Genomic DNA, 16,764 nt, shown 5'->3' with positions numbered 1-16,764 from the left:
CAGACTATCACGATAAAATCCCGATATCTACGAGAATATCTCCCGAATATTAGTGACGTAGGCCGAAGCGCGTAAACTACGTTCACTTAGCAAGTGAAAATCCACGCACGTGATCCAAGCTAAAGAAAGATTTAGAGCTTTACGCATCTTGCACGATGTTTCAGCCGTCCATCTATACAAGATGAATGACGGAAGGAGCACCATGACAGCTGGCACTGCCGGTCGATTCCGACCGTCGGATGTGGGCGGGGTCCGTACGCGAGGTGCCCATCGCAACCCTCTATAAATACCAGATGGACGCGTCTTGTTGGCCCTCTTGCGCGTTCCCCCGCCCGCCCGACGGCCCCGTCGGCTCTCGCGATTAGGGAAGAAGAGAAGGGGAGTGGTGCTGGTGAGGAGGGAAAGTGAGGAGGAGGAGGAGCGAAGGAAGAAGGAGGTTGAGGGTTTCTTAGCTTTCTCCCTCCTTTGTCGTCTTACTCTTCCTCCTCTGTTATTGATTTCTAGGGTTTCTGCTCTCCCACTCCCGTCCTCGAAAGCCCCGGCGTACCGATCGATTGGGAACTGATTTCCGGCGAAACCGAAGGTTAGTTTTGATGGGATCTCTTCGTCCTTCGTTTTTGCCTCTTGCTCTTTCCGTCGGTTTGGGTCTTGTTAAATTTCGTCCTTCTCGGCCGCGGTGTCTCGGAAACCCTAGCTTTATGGAAACCCCAGTTTCGGCTAATCGCGGTTTCTAGTGTGGTCTTATTTCCTTAAGGGTTTTGGTCCCCCGTCTCCTCCTCGGTCACAAGCAAAGAGGAAGCCCTAGCTTTCGTGTTTTCTTGATTCTCCCCGTGTTTCTATCCGATTCTTTCATTGTTTTGATTCGTTTTGAAACCCTAATCTATTTGCAGGTCCTATTTTTGTTTTTTTTTTCTGAAAGGCAGGTTCCTATTTTCATGTTCTGCTGTAGTTTCCCCTTTATTTATACTGATCCCTGTTATTGTCACCCTTGTTGTGTCCTTGATTATTCCGTTGTTTATACTCAGCCTAGCTCTGAATATGAGTTTGTCGATGTTTTTTGTAGGGTGCGCAAAACGTTTACGTCTTGGTAGATTCTCGTGTGGATGGTCGATTTCATTTCGTGGAGGAAAATCACTGAAGGGTTTTGTGTCGTAGTAAGTGGATTGAAGAGAATAGCTAAAGATTATTTAGAGATTAATTGGAGTACACCGGCTATAAGATTCATTAAACTTCATCATTTGTGGGCTTAATCGAAACCTGCTAATTTCTGGCGTGGTGAAGAAGTGGCCGTTCAGTACAGCGGAACGCTTGAGTGAAACATTTTTCTTCAGTTCCAGTTCTACTGCATGAATAGAACCGTCTAGGAATAAGGCAAGTACAGAGGAACGTTTGAGTTAAATAATTTTATTCAGTTCCAGTTCTACTGCATCAATAGAACCGTTCAGGAATAAGGCAAGTACAGAGGAACGTTTGAGTGAAAGAATTTTCTTCAGCTCCATTTCTACTGCACAAATAGAACCAGTCAGGAATAAGGCAAGCTCAATCTAAGACGGTAGTTACACACGATGTTTGGACCTTAACTTACACAACTCCGTTGGAAGTCTCTAAGCCTTTGTAAACAATCTAATGAGGCTCATAATAAATTAAAATACACAAGATCATGTCGTATTGAATTTTTTTCCCAAAGACTCCTTTAATGGAGAAAATCATTTGGATATTGCAGTAGATAATTGAATTATGTTACAATCAATATGATCTGATCAACCAATATTAAAGTTTCAGGTCTGTATGATGTATTTAATGCGAATACACTGACATAAATTATGAAAGATTTGAAACCGTTATTACTGTTAAATAGTTTTTTATGAACAAAACATAATGTCAGTTCTGTGAGTTGATGACTGCTAATACCGATGATAGAAAAATGCCAGATTGCTGCTATATTCAGAATTGAAGAAACTGACTGACTGTGTGGATTGTCGTTGGACAAGTGCTGGTTGAAGCTGAAGCTATCGGTTGTTTAATCAATAGATTGTATATCTGGATAAAGTTGCATCTTGACTTGAGATCATATCTGTTGTTATAAGGGAACATATATCATGCTTCCATTTGAAATTACCCAATTCTTTGGTGATGATCTCAATGCTTGATTAGGTTGTGTTTATCTTATTTTTTTTCTACTTAAAGCACTTGGTGATTGGGTATAATCACTTGGTGAAGGCTTCCTTAAGGAACAGAAGATGATAGATTCCATTTTTTGACTAATAAAAATGATTGTTACCCTAGTGTCATGAAATGGCACAGATTTCAATGCATTTCTAAATGAATACCAAGAACCGAAATAGAATGTATTTGAATACAAGCTCACCATAAGAAATAAAAATGGAACACAAGTATTTTGAATGAATAATTTAATTAAAAATGAAATTCAAAGATACAAAGAAGAAATTCAAAATACAAAGAGCTTCATCGCAAAACACTCGTAACACTCATAAACCTAAAACTATGTCACTCTCACTTTACAAAGCACACACTCAAACATATTTATAAAAAAAAGAGATAAAAGGGAGATTACATGAGACCTTTTTAGCCATTGGAGAGGGTCCAAGATTCCAACGAGTAGATATCTAGCTGTTGGACCAGACTCTAACTACTAGTCAAAGTGAACTTACATTGACTTAGATATAATATATATATAAATATATACACACATACGTATACATATATAATATAAAATAGTACATTCATCTTAACACTCCCCCCCCCCCCCCCCTATACAAATAAATAACCCATTACATAAAAGATTTTCATTGGACTTCATCAAGTTCTTCCATTCTATGCTTTCTTAAAGGGTGCTCTTGATCTTCAAACATATGCTCTATTGTACAAAGAATCTTTAGGATCTTTAATATCATCAATACTTGAGAACCTGTAAATAGAGTTAAGAAAGCATCCCAACTATAAACATACATATTATAAGAAGATTTTAAAAAATTAATTATATATTATGAGGAGAGGATGACCAAACACACCAAAAGTACAATGTATAAAAAATATTTAATAAAACAATTTAACAATTTTCAAAATGATTTAAAAAATTAATTTTGAAAAATCATTAAATTTTCAAACACAGTAGTCATTGAGAGACTCACTTGAATAAATAATTTTTAAGAAATCATAGTTCTTAATTCATAAGAAAACATAATTGCATATTATCAAAAAGAGAAATGTATGCATAAAATATCTCAAAGATAAGGTCATAAATCATTAATTACTTTAAAAATTCATGAAAACATGTATTATTCAAAGTCAATACACACATATATCTATAACAAAAAACACATTAATGTATAAAAGATATGAAATATGGATTTTCAAACAACATCAATACCATGAATAAGTAACTCAGAAAGGAGTTTAAATCATAAAATCCTATAAAGGAGAGTAAATTTCTCATAGATAGATTTCTTTTTAATACCGAATCATTTTTACATAGCAGAAGATAAAAAAATGATTAAAATCATTCAATAAAGATTAAGAAAAGACAAATATGGTCAACATGGATCAAGTTAGAAGCAATATTAATCATTACAATCAATGCATATATGAATGAACCATGCAATAGTTTAGAATCAATGAAAAAGTCACTTATGGGCTAAATATAAGAAAACCTTTTAAGAGAAAACAACTTACTAAAAATATGAAGTGATTTAAAATCCCACAAATATCAAAAAATGATATTTTGCAAACTTCAACAACAGACCATTACAAGCAATCATCTCACTAGACTTCCAAACCTCAAAATTCAAGTGTATAAGCTATTAGAACAAGAACACAATACAAATGTTAGCTATTACCAAACCAATGACTATGCACCAACAAAATGATAACCAAAACTTAACACAAATGTCTGCAATAATCATTCCCGTGACCATGCACATGCGCAGTTTTACAATCATTTATGAGGTGAGGTATGTGCACCTTTTGTGGTTGTAGCTGGTTTGTATTGTCAATGGGTGCATATAACTCACTACATTTAGAAACATATCTTGTCTACATAAAATTATACTTAAATAAGAGACATAATAGGAAAAAACACACGAGTTAAGAGAGCTTGTAATGAAAACAAACTAATGTCACCAAGAAAAATAATGATACCAATTTTAACAATCTTTCGAAACACCTTGGTTTTAAAAATAGATACCCATCACAGGTTAACATAATTATAATCATCCATCGTAATAACATTGGCCAAATATACAAATGAGTGATACAACACACTCACAAAACTAGAGATCAAATAACCATCGATTAGATTTAAATTATAAGCCGACTATCAAAACTGACAAAAACCGAGATGCAAACAACTCATCCTAACAAACATCTCTGGTTCAACAAAACCGACATGAATCCAAAGGTCAATCAACCATTAATCAAAACCAAAACTAGTAACAACACGTCACTCATAACCCTTAGTAACGTAGACTGATAAGATGACATAAGCTGCACACATAACTCACCTCAACGACTAATTTTGACCCAATAACAACAAGGTCAAAGAAGATGACGCATCAAACAAAATTTTGTGACGGACAAAGGAAAAAGCCATAGTACGACAATACTGAACTCACAAAGCGATCAATTCCAAATAAGGTGAGTTCAAATACATAAATCGATTTGAAAGTCACAATTTAAAATCAGGTTCAATAACAATTAGAAATAAGTGCAATCATATGCAACATAAGATGTCTCTTGACAATTTTACAAACTTTAATAAGCAAATAACGAACAAGGATCATGCCCAATATAAGCAATATACATGGAGGAGATGCAAGTATGAAAATTGGTTATCTTTTAAAAGATAATGGAATCATAAATCCACCAATCAAGGAATACGCTTACTATGGCACACTACATACAAAAGATCCAATAAATCTCAATAAAGAGACAAGAATACGTGATCTTATTAAAGAATAACTTCTAAGAAGTTAAATTTAAATCATAAGTCTATTACGAGACAATTAAAGGCAAACATGTAGAGATTCACAAAGAGCTATATAGAAATTCAATAACATGCATAACTATTTCATGAAACCCCCATATATGTTATATAAAAAATTTCAACAAATATAAAATCTCTAAGAATCATGTTACTAAATATCAATGCATAAGAAAAAAACCCACTAAGGGTTACAAGATTGCACAAGTACACAAATCAATAGGCCACAAATGGGAAAAATCACATAAAGCCACTAAGGGCTAAGCGACAAGCATAAAAGAGTCTTAAAAAATATGAGTTTTTAAAAATGCTCAAGAGGCATAAACACAAGAATCTACTAAGGGAAAAATATTGTCACATGGGTGCGGGTGCGGCGATGCGACACTTTAAAAAAACTTGGGTGCGGGGGTGCGGGAGGGCAAAAATATAAAATATTATATATATATTATGTGTATATATACAATTTTTAAGTTTTAACAGTAACACTAATGAAATAAAAAACAACTATTCTTTCTTTTTTAATTGGTGTGTGTGTGCGTGTCACAAATATCACCCACATTTTGAAAATATTGCAATAAATTAGTGATATTTTCAAATGACAATATTATAACAAAAAATACTATTTATTATTTTAAAAATATTATCTATTCCTTGTTAAATTATTTTTCAACATGGTTTTAACATCAATAATACTATTTTGATCATTCCTAGTGATAATCATGTCATCAACATAAAGCAATAAAATGACAATGCTAGTACCTGCACACTGTCAGTATAACATGAATGAAATCCTAATTTAACCATGATATCACTAAAACGATCATACCAAGCCTTGGGGGCTTTTTTAAGACCATATAAGGCTTTTAAGAGTTTGACCTTGTCCAATATTAATTCCAGGTGGTGGATCCATATATACTTCTTCGTTTAAATTTCCATTTAGAAAAGCATTTTTCACATCGAGTTGATATATAGGCCATTTTTTGGTTGATGCGACAACTATTAGAGTTCTGACACTAATCATTCGGGCTACAAGTGTGAATGTTTCTTCATAGTCGATTCCATATTCTTGCGAATATCCCTTCGCTATTAACGTGGCTTTATATCTTTTTATGGATCCATCGCTTTTAGTTTTAACTTTAAAGACCCAGCGACATCCAATAGGTTTTTTTATGTGGAGGGAGTTTGACTATTTCTCAAGTATTAGCCTTTCTTAGCGCATCTAATTCTATTTTCATTGCTTCAACCCAATTGTGGTAGAGTTTTAGCTTGATTATAATGAGCGGGTTCATAATATGAATGTAAGGTTATCAAACATGCTTGATAGTTGGGTGCTAAAGAGTCATAAAAAACAAACCTATTAGGGGGTATTGATTCTCTAGAAGAGTGCCAAATGGAGGGCTCTTCTGAAGATTCCGAAATTTGTGAGTATTTTTCTAAGGCACTAATATGCCTTCCTTGATCTCTCCGGGTGTAAACATTAATATTTTCATTACTAAGACCATCACTCGATGGTGACACATCAAGATTGGACACATCACAAGTGTCTTCTATGCTTTCAAGATGATTCATAGAATCATTATTTATGTCATCAATAAGACCATGTAAAAACATATAATCACTTTCATTTGATTTTTCTATTTTTTCAAAACCATTCTTAAAAGTTACATCTTTTGAAATATATATGTCATTTTCGAAATCAAAACACCTATAGCCTTTTTTATTTTCCCCATAGCCTAGAAAAACACATTCAATTGCCTTTGGAGACAACTTATCTCTCTTATGCAAGAGAACGAAGCATTTACAACAAAAAATACGAAGACGATTGAAATCCGGAGAGAATTTGAAAAGTTTTTCATAAGGAGCGACATTCTTTAATTTTGAGGAAGGCATTATATTGATTAGGTATGTTGAGGTTAAAACTTAAGACGGCTTCGGCCCAATTTTTTTTTGGAATATTTCTAGAGACAAACAATGTTCTAGCGGTTTTTATGATATGCCTATGCTTTCTTTCCGCTAGTCCGTTTTTGTTGTGGAGTTATAGGATATGATTTTTTGTGACAAATTCCATTTTTAGTTAAATAATTTTGGAATTCATTAGATAAGTATTCACCACCGGAATCGGTTCTCAAAGTAGATATATTACTTTGAAATTGCTTTTGAATTTTTATATGAAATTCTTTAAAGAAGGAAAATACTTCTGATTTGTGACTAAGAAATAGATTCAAACATATCGATTTAAGTCATCGATGAAAGTGACATAATAGGAGTAACCCCCTTTAGACATGATCGCCTTTAGACATGACCGGAGATGGTCCCCAAACATCCGAGTGCATCAATTCAAAGGGTCTTGAAGAAAAAAAAGTTTTAGTTGGAAAAGGAATATACTTCATTTTTTCAAAAATACAATCTTTGCAATTAATGTCCTTTTCCTTACAAAATTGTTTTCAAACGAAAAAGATACATTTTTGAATAGCTTGGATGACCAAGCCTTTTATGCCAAGTTTCAATACTTTTTTCTTTGACATAAGAACAAAAATAGTTTGTAGGACGGTTTAGATGATCCATATAGTAGAGGTCCCCCTTCTTATGGCCTTGCCCAATCCGCTTTCCGAATCGGAGATCCTGCACAAAGCATCCATTAGATGAGAAAGATATTTCACATCCATTGGTCGGCAATTTGGGAGACCGAAAAAAGGTTTAGATTTAGTTTTGGGACAACTCTATCTTTTGGAACAAAAAGATTTTGAGAATTTTTTGAGTTTAGAGTTCCGATACTAGAGATTTTCAAAAAAGTTCTATCGGCCGCCGTAGAAACACAAGAGCCTTTTGAATTGGTGCAAACATCGACTAAGGCATTTTCATGAGGGGGCATATGAAAAGATGCTCCGGAGTCTAAGATCCAAGAATACGTACCCGGTGATGATGTAGACGCAATGACCGCACTCGATGTGGAGGAAGTTGCTTTAAGGATTTGTTGTAGAGCCATGGATATTTGACCAAGGGTTTCTTTGAGGTCACCATTCTTGCCTTCACCTTCTTTGGTGGTAGATTCTTCAAGAGAGGCCACTTTAAGCTTGAAAGTTTCATTGAGCTTTGGGCAAACGGGTTTAACGTGACCCGACTCATAGTAATGATGGCATACAATCATTTTTCTTCCTCCATTGTAGTTTCCTTGTTTTCCAAAGTGGGGGGGAGTATAGGTTTTTACATTATTGCCGGGTTTGAAAACGGCGAGCACTTCATCAACATTCTTACTCATGCCAAACCTTGTTTCTTCTTGAGTGATTTCAGCAATAGCATCCTCTATTGGTGGAAAGATGGATCTATGGAGAAGTGATGACCTCACTTGCTCAAATTCGGGACGTAGCCCAAATAAGAATTAGAACAATCGATCTTGTTCCATTTGCTTTTGTTTCAATTCGACATCTTCCCTAGCAACCCATTTTGGCTCTAAAAGAGCCAACTCATCCCATAGTGGGTTTAAAGCACTATAGTAGTCTTGAATACTTGAATCACCTTGTTTGGTGGTTCTAATTTTTTCTTGCAAGAAATATGCTCTTACAAGATCCTTTTGAGTATACATACCCTTTATAAAAAACCAAGCCTCATTTGCCCGACGAAATTTAGCTATTATTAGCACATACCTTGAGTTTGACATTGTTCATGAACCAAGCTAGGATTTTTGCGTGATTCCTTTCCCAATCTTCAACTTCTTTTTGGTGATTTTCAATGGCTTTGAGGCGAGCATCTCCTTCAAGAGCCTTTTCTTGGCCACCTTCGATCTTTGTGAGCTTCAATTTAGGTTCCGGAATGGAACCCATAACATACTCCCAAAGTTTCTTACCTTTGAGGTTGTTCTCCATAGCCGAAGCCCACATCATGTAGTTCTTTCCATTGAGTTTGAAGGATCGATCGATTTTTGCTTCCATAATGCCTCCAAGAAATGAGAAACAGGAGACAAGAGATGAAAAATATACGTATCACGCTTTTTCCTCTAAGAACCGAGTGACTCTGATACCATGTAATGAGATATGCGGAAATACAAATAGTGCTATAAGCACTTACAATGTCCTACAATGGACAAACAAAAGAGACAATAGCCAAGTCCATAAAGGGACAACACATACGCAACACAAAATATAAGTCTCTTTATTAAAAGAGAGAGAGAGAGCTCTCAAGCATGAAGGAAATACAAAGGGGTTCACCCCTATCTATACAAAAGAAAAGGAGAGGAAGGGAGGCCACATGGCCTCAAAAGGAGAGCCACACAAGGGGGCTCCCATGGAGTTGTTGGGAGCCCCCAACGGTCACAATTGTGACCGTTGGGGGCCCAACAACTCTATGGTTGGGCCCCTTAGGTGGCTAAAAGAAAATTAAAAAAGAAAACAGAAAAATAAAATAATTACAGAAAATAAAAAATGAAGAAAAACAAGTACCCCGATCGGGTATTGTGTGAAATGACCATAATACCCCTATCAGGTATTATGGTGTATTACATATATATATATATATTTATATGTAATGATACATATATTTTAACAATGTACACATCTGCATGTATGTGTGTCTGCATGTGGATTTGTGTTTATATTTATGTATGTATATGTGTGCTTTAAATATTCAAACATTTGCCCCTCTAGGTATGTGGCTGATATTGTTTACAGTTTTTGTATGTTTTTTTACTTAATCTTGAGGCTGACATTGTTTACATAGTTTCCATATATGTGCTTTTAATAATCTTGAGTATTGGCTTTGTAAAATGGCAATTTGGAGGATTAACTAGTTAGTTGCATATGTGTGAGTACATGTATGCACGGGAAAACATACACTCAAATACATACACATACTTGTACACATCTGCATGTATGTGTGTGTGCATGTGTATTTGTGTTTATATTTATGTATGTATATGTGTGCTTTAAATATTCAAACATGTGCAGGTATCTTCTCGTAAAATTATCATGTTCGTGTCTCATATCATCTTAGCTGTATCCTTGTCCATGTGATACTGATCTTTCATCAATGTAGTTATGAAGTGAGATTCAAATTTTGTATCTTCATAAACACTGAATTCAAATTTTGTATCTTGATAAACACCTATGTACATGCAATTCTCTTATTACATAAAATGTTTTAAACAGTTGGTAGTTATGCTACTGTGTGTTTTGCATGTGAATCTAAAAAGTGATTGGGCTTTTGGATTTCTTGATGGTGGTCGAATCAAATATATTTCTCCATATAAGTGATGTTGAGACCAGAGTTACCAGAAGCTTCTTAGGTAGGTGGGAAGCTCGCTTCCCGGAAACTCGCTTCGGAAGTGCGATACTCCTCGCTCCCGAAACTTCATGGGAATCTTGATTCCCCCATGCTTCTTCTATGCTTCCCACACACATGGTCTATGCTTCCTATATGCTTTTCTCACGTTTCTTTTCATGTTTTTTCTCTCACGCTTTCCCTCACTTTCCATATACTTTCTTTAAATTACATCATTGTTAGATTTTAAAAAAAAATTAACTCTTTTACTGAAAAATCACGAAATATAAGAATGATCAATTTTATTTTAGTTTTTATTTGTTTCTTGTTCGATTCCTATCCAATTACCATATTGCTTCATTTTTTTTAATATTTTGCTTTTAAATTGATACTTCGCTTCCTATAAATTTTAAAATGCTTCGATTCTCGCTTCCGCTTCCCGCATCGTTTCCTGCTTCCGCTTCCTAGTTTGGCAACCTTGGTTGAGACAGACTTGGCTACCAGCTCTTGAAACTATCATGTTAGCTATGTCCGCACATGCTTTGTTCACTCATTTAAGGCCACATTCTGTACATAGATGACCACATTTTCTGTTACATAAAAAATTGCCTGGGAGGTGCAAGCTTCCGAAAGTGAGCAACATTGTTCTCATTAGAGCAGGAAGCATGGAGGCCTAATTTTGTTTTAAAGGATTTTTTTTCTTTTAAACTTGTCAACTTTTTGGGGGGTGATGTTTGCCTTCGCCAAACACTGAATTCAAATTTTGTATCTTGATAAACACCTATGTACATGCGATTCTCTTATTACATAAAATGTTTTAAACAATTGGTAGTTATGCTACTGTGAGTTTTGCATGTGAATCTAAAAAATGATTGGGCTTTTGGATTTCTTGATGGTGGTCGAATCAAATATATTTCTCCATACAAGTGATGTTGAGACGGACTAGGTTACCAGCTCTTGAAACTATCATTTTAGCTATGACTGCACATGCTTTGTTCACTCATTTAAGGCCACATTCTGTACACAGAGGACCACATTTTCTGTAACATAAAAAATTGCCTGGGAGGTGCGGCTTTTGTTTATATTACGATAATATCCCGAGGTTTTCAAAATCTCATCAATATTCGTGATGTTGATAATAAATCAAAGCTGAAAATTGAGATGTAATGTATTCAATCATAAAATGAAATAGGTAAAACTAAGGTCATAGTGTTGATTGTGTCCGACATAGCTTTGACAGTTGTGGTATCTGGTGTGTCATGTTCTGTATCATGTCAGCATGAGACATGCATGCTAAGTGAAGTATCAGAGAGAGAGAGAGTCGGTCATAACCAATTTTATCCCCTAACCCTCCTAGTTGTTTTAAAAAAAGTGTAATTGTTGGAAAAACTTGTATTAGATGAAGTATTTTTTATTTTTCAGACGTGTTTTAAAATAGTGGTTAAAAATCAATGGCTCATATTGCACTAAAACTTATGATGGAAATTTTTTGTTTCTCAATAAATTAGTTCAATCCAAGGAATGTTGTTGAGTAGTTAAGCATAAGCACATTAATTAAAAAACCTGTAATTATGTGAAGAGGTGGTTGGGATGGTTTGGAGATAAAATTAGCTAGGACCTACCTATTTCTATATCCTTGTCTCTCTCTCTATGTATGTGTGTGTGCTGAGTTGTACTCCTGCACCCTTGTTTTGGAAATTGCATGTCGTACCAGCTGTACTTGTGTCGTACCATATATACATACCTGCATCCATGCTGTTGTATGGTAATACAGGTACGTTTGTCTGTTATCATGCATTGTTGACTTCTCCGTGAATGCGGTTGATTGTACTGAGCTTTTTGGAGATGTATAATGGAGTCCAGATCGGGTGCAATCACATGGCACAAAATTTGTGCATTAAACACCTGATCACCGTCCATCAGGCCTTGGGCCCCACAACTGACAGTCCCTGTCCCAAGATGGAGTGTGATCAGGTGCTTAATGCACAAATATTTTTGCAATCATATTACACCTGATCTTTTCTCTGTATAATGTGTATCTAGTTTCTTTAATATTACAGTCTTGGACAAGTATTTTATTGGATAGGTATACCAAGGATGGGAACGAGCTTAAATATGACCTGACTGTTCTGTTTTCTTAGCATTTGCATCGGCAACCTCTACCTATCCTTCTTTTCTTTTCCTTGTTCTGATAAGATTTTCATTTCCTTCTGAAATAAATGGACAAGTTGATTTCATGCTAATTTTGTTTAACAGGGACAGTTCTCTTAAGCAAGATATATACTTTCTGCTCCTTGTGCAATTTTTCTTTTATCTTGTGGAGAACTGTGAGAAGTATGCTTTAAAGAGAAGAAGCCTTTTCTGGCCTCGCTTAATTTGCTGCAGAGCCTTGGGAAATACTAACGTGGGGCAAGTACATGGAAATGAATATTGGCTGTGGGTCAGATGATATAAACATTCATGATGCTCCGATGAAAATATTTTTACTGTCAAGTATGTCATCTAGTGAACGGATGTCATTGAAGAGGAAGCTGGTGGCCGAACTTGCACATGTCGGATCTGCAGTCAAAAGTATTGATTCAAAATGTCATGAAAATCTGGCTTCAATTGATGGTTGTAATGTCCTTAATCATAAAACAGTTCCAGATTGTGGTTTTGTCAGACAAAATAGTGAAGGCAGCCAAACCACACAGAGCAGAGAAAAGAAAACCAGGAAAGATCTACAAATGACGTCTGGTAGATCCACTGTCACTGGTGTAAAGCGTGGACCTCCTCAAACTCTGGAACACAGAGTAGGGAACAAAAGGCCAAGACTTGAAGGTGATGTGATGAAGCAGTGTGCCAATTTATTGAAGAAGCTAGTGACTCATCAATTTGGTTGGGTGTTTAATGAGCCAGTTGATCCTGTGAGGCTAAACATTCCTGACTATTTTAATATCATTACCAAGCCCATGGACTTGGGTACAATCAAATCTAAACTCGAAAGCAAGTTGTACTTGGGCGTTCAGGACTTTGCTTCTGATGTGAGGTTAACTTTCTCCAATGCCATGAGATATAATCCTCCTGGGAATGATGTTCATATCATGGCAAAATCTTTAAATAGCATATTTAATGAGAAATGGGAGAGTTTGGAGGAGAACTGGAGGAAGGAAATTCCTGCAGTAATGCAGAATCCAAAAAATGTGCCCAAGCAGGCTGGTAAACCTCGAAAGGTTGTTCGGAAAGAACCTGTCTATTACTTGGAGGCAACAGTCACTAGGTCAATGACATTTGCAGATAAGCAGAAGTTAAGAAAGGACCTGAAGGCAATATCTGGTGGTAAACTTCCTCCACAGCTGCTCGCTATTCTGCAGAAGTATGGATCACTTGGCCCTGATGAAGATGAAATTGAAGTGGACATTGATGCGATTGATGATGACTCAGCATGGGAGTTGCAAAAAATCATTGGGAGCTATATGGAAGCAAGATCTGCAAAAGTGAGCATTCAGTTCCTGATGTTTTGTCCCATTTCTTATTTTGTTTGTGATTCGTTGAATTAGATGCTTATGTGGCCTGTGGGACATTATTGCCTTCAGTCTGCAGATACAGGCAATGCTGTGATGCCTTCTGGGCATAGCACTCGCGGCAATGTCCACAAAGGTAATGATGTGAAATGACTGAACTGTTGTTTAGTGTATTTCTCAGACGCTAACAATATGCTGTTTAGGAATTGGGGATCATGGCCGTGTTCTGGATGAGCAATTACCTACTAAAGCATGTAGGAGCTCAACAGCATGCACAAATGGCACATGCAACGACCAGGCCTGCCAAGGTTGCTCTGGTCGCAGTGATTTTACGCAATCTGTGAGCGGTGAGATGTTTGCCTGGATTTTTTTTTTCAATTTCAGATTTTGGTGCTTCAGGTAATACATGTGACACCTTATTTTTGCCTTTCTCAGATGTAGATTCAGAAAGTTCATTGGATATAGGAGCAGATCGGGCTTGTGGTGCTGCCCCACTCATCATGGTAATTACAGTTTAACCACAACAGTTTTTGTGACATTCTTAAACACAGTCAAAAGCATTATTATCATTCTGTGAGGAAATCTCAAAGTCGAAGCTTTTACTTTTATACGTAGGTTCCTTTATTAAGTAACACAAATGCTGCCAGTGAGCAAAGGGGCCACCAGGATCCTGACACGGATGGTGGGGAATGATGGTTTATTATTAAGCTAATTTTCTTTTATAATTTGTTAAATATGTTGCTAAAATTACTGTGATATTACCAAAATATTTAAGGAGCTGTAAGTGTTTTGGATGAAGAAAACACACATTCAAGTCCTAATGCAGCAGCTGCTTCTTTTGGTGCATCTGGAGAAGGTTGTTGAGAACTTTGAATTATTTTATTTGGACATGCTTATTCTTGTGCATACATTTTGAATTTATACGGCTATCCTTTCAACAGGTGGAAGCATCACTTCGGAGATGCAACTCTCTCCAAGCAAAGCTCTTCGAGCTGCAATGTTAAAAAGCCGCTTTGCTGATACCATTCTGAAAGCCCAGCAGAAGACCCTACTGAATAATGTGGGTTTCTTTTCAAGTTACCTTGTGAACTGATAACATAGTCAGATGATGTCTTCTAAATTTTATTTCAAATCCTGTTCTCATTGAATTTCCTGTAATTCTGCATTCAGGGTGAGAGGAGAGATCCTGCTAAGATACATCGTGAGAGAGAAGAACTGGAAAGGCGGCACCGGGAAGGTGTGTTTTTGTGGTTTAGATCAATAAACATGTCCCTTTTCCATGAAGGCCATGCGAGCAAAAAATTTATCTGCAAGGCAACATTGTTTTGTATGCTCCCTGCTTTATTGTTTACGATCTGTGTGTGTACAACAGACAAGGCTCGAATTGAAGCCCAGGTCAGGGCTGCTGAAGCAGCTCATGAAGCAGAGGCCAAAAGGAAGAGAGAAAAAGAAAGGGAAGCAGCTCGACTTGCACTACAAAAGGCCAGTCTTTTTCTCATCGGTTTTCTCTTTTACTTGCTGGTGATAAAGCTAAATGCTCTTTGGTCTGTCGTTTGTTGATGCAGATGGAAAGAACAGTCGAGATCAATGAGAATGAAAATATCTTGAAGTACCTCGAACAGTTTGGCTATTCACAAGGAATGAGTTCAGGCGACGAGATAGGGAGCCCTGAAGGGTTGGAGATGTTTACGCTGCAAGGACGGGGTAATCCGTTGGAACGTTTGGGGTTGTTCATGAAGAACGAGGACCTTGAAGACGACGAGGCTCCCTATCCAGATTGTGCAGCTGGCAATGGTGATGTCGAGGAGGGCGAGATAGATTGCTGAACCCATTGTGTTTTTCCTATTTTTGATGGTCATTTTTCTTTTTTTGATCCCCAGAGATCGTGATTTTTTTTTTTTAAAAACAATCTGAGGAGGGTCTAGGGGGATACAGATGGATTGAATGTAAAGTGTGGTTGTTCCTGGAATGAATGCGTGTATTTGCTGGGATGAGAGTGGGGGATGGTTCACATGTTAGCTGAGGGAACAGGTTGAAGACAATCTTATTTATAATAGGTGTCAGACGTGAGAAAAATTTTGTAGGGAGATGTTAGTTTTGTACTTTTTAGTTCTGTAGTACTCTTCTATCGTGATGTCAGTATAAAGGTATTTTGGTACTCTGTAATAATAATAATAAAAAAGTCCGTTGTATTGCAAGTGGGTCTGGTTATTTCCATGGACTTGAATTAAAAGAGAAGAAAGACAAACAGAATAGGACATAGCCTTCTACTTGGTGCTTGAGATCTGTGATTGAATTTTTACGTTGTAACTTATTGCATGTTGATTGAACTGAGTCAGATGGTGATAATGTGTTCGAGCTTGCTGATCTTTTCGAATGTAGTTTCAGAATAGTTGTTGATGACCAAGGTTCTCAGTTCATAAACTGTCAACTGCTACCTAGGCCTCTTATTTTTTGCAGCTTTTCGCAAACAAAGTGGGAAAAATATAAGAGTGCAACCTTGATTGACTCGCTTGCCGGATTCGCCTCATGTATGGCTGGCTTCATGATAAGGACTTCTGGTTTTGATTCCAGTGACTGTATAAGCGATGATCATTTTTTCGACCTGCTAATTAGGGGATATTTCTCGTCGGAACTGAACTCGAGACTGCTTGGTTATGATGGTGCGATGATCATTCATCTGTCTCATTCGATTCCCAAAGATGGTTGTATTTTTTAGTTTTAAAGAGTGGATATGTTTTGAGAAAACAGGCAAGGGCCGGTGGTGGCGATCTTGATCGAATTTTAAAGAATAGATGTGTGGTTGCACGGGCACCCATTGTTTTTGAAAACAAGCTCAGGTGCTAGCAGCTACGATCCTGAATGAAATGCAAGGCTAGAGTGTTGGTAGGATGATCAGCATCCAGTTGTAATGGGATTAGTGTGTGTTTGGATGCCCTATCTGAGAATTCTTTGATAGTGAAAATGCTTGTGGGGAACACATTCCAAGTTTCTGGATGAAAATATGAA

General features: G+C 36.6%; 1 protein-coding gene across 5 annotated transcripts; it reads left to right on the top strand.

The window, feature by feature from the left end:
* Nucleotides 1-324: 324 nt before the first annotated feature.
* Nucleotides 325-15,949, top strand: LOC149822756 (transcription factor GTE9-like). 5 transcript variants are annotated; one of them, XM_089980043.1, is made up of 12 exons: nt 325-583; nt 1,064-1,154; nt 12,509-13,728; nt 13,828-13,891; nt 13,959-14,102; nt 14,191-14,258; nt 14,371-14,437; nt 14,531-14,611; nt 14,697-14,815; nt 14,926-14,992; nt 15,128-15,237; nt 15,321-15,949. In XM_089980043.1, the coding sequence occupies exons 3-12, from the start codon at nt 12,670-12,672 to the stop codon at nt 15,579-15,581; spliced, it is 2,040 nt and encodes a 679-aa protein (XP_089836169.1). In that variant the 5' UTR covers nt 325-583; nt 1,064-1,154; nt 12,509-12,669; the 3' UTR covers nt 15,582-15,949. The 5 variants fall into 5 exon arrangements, with proteins under 5 accessions (XP_089836169.1, XP_089836167.1, XP_089836168.1 ...); XM_089980041.1 differs by having other exon boundaries at nt 1,064-1,371; XM_089980042.1 differs by having other exon boundaries at nt 1,064-1,533.
* Nucleotides 15,950-16,764: the final 815 nt, after the last annotated feature.

The sequence above is a fragment of the Nuphar pumila genome, chromosome 11, assembly GCF_984573655.1.
Source record: "Nuphar pumila chromosome 11, dmNupPumi1.hap1.1, whole genome shotgun sequence".
In the NCBI taxonomy this organism is placed as follows: Eukaryota; Viridiplantae; Streptophyta; class Magnoliopsida; order Nymphaeales; family Nymphaeaceae; genus Nuphar; species Nuphar pumila.
Note: the sequence above shows the minus strand (reverse complement) of the source record. Positions and strands in the feature narration are given on the sequence as shown.

What these genes read in the sequence shown, in the direction of transcription:
- LOC149822756 (XM_089980044.1), top strand. Translation starts at nt 12,670, where the DNA reads ATGGAAATGAATATTGGCTGTGGGTCAGATGATATAAACATTCATGAT. An exon ending in TTTTACGCAATCTGTGAGCG is followed by an intron (nt 14,103 to 14,190) that starts GTGAGATGTTTG and finishes TGCCTTTCTCAG; the next exon opens with ATGTAGATTCAGAAAGTTCA. An exon ending in TTTTGGTGCATCTGGAGAAG is followed by an intron (nt 14,612 to 14,696) that starts GTTGTTGAGAAC and finishes TCCTTTCAACAG; the next exon opens with GTGGAAGCATCACTTCGGAG.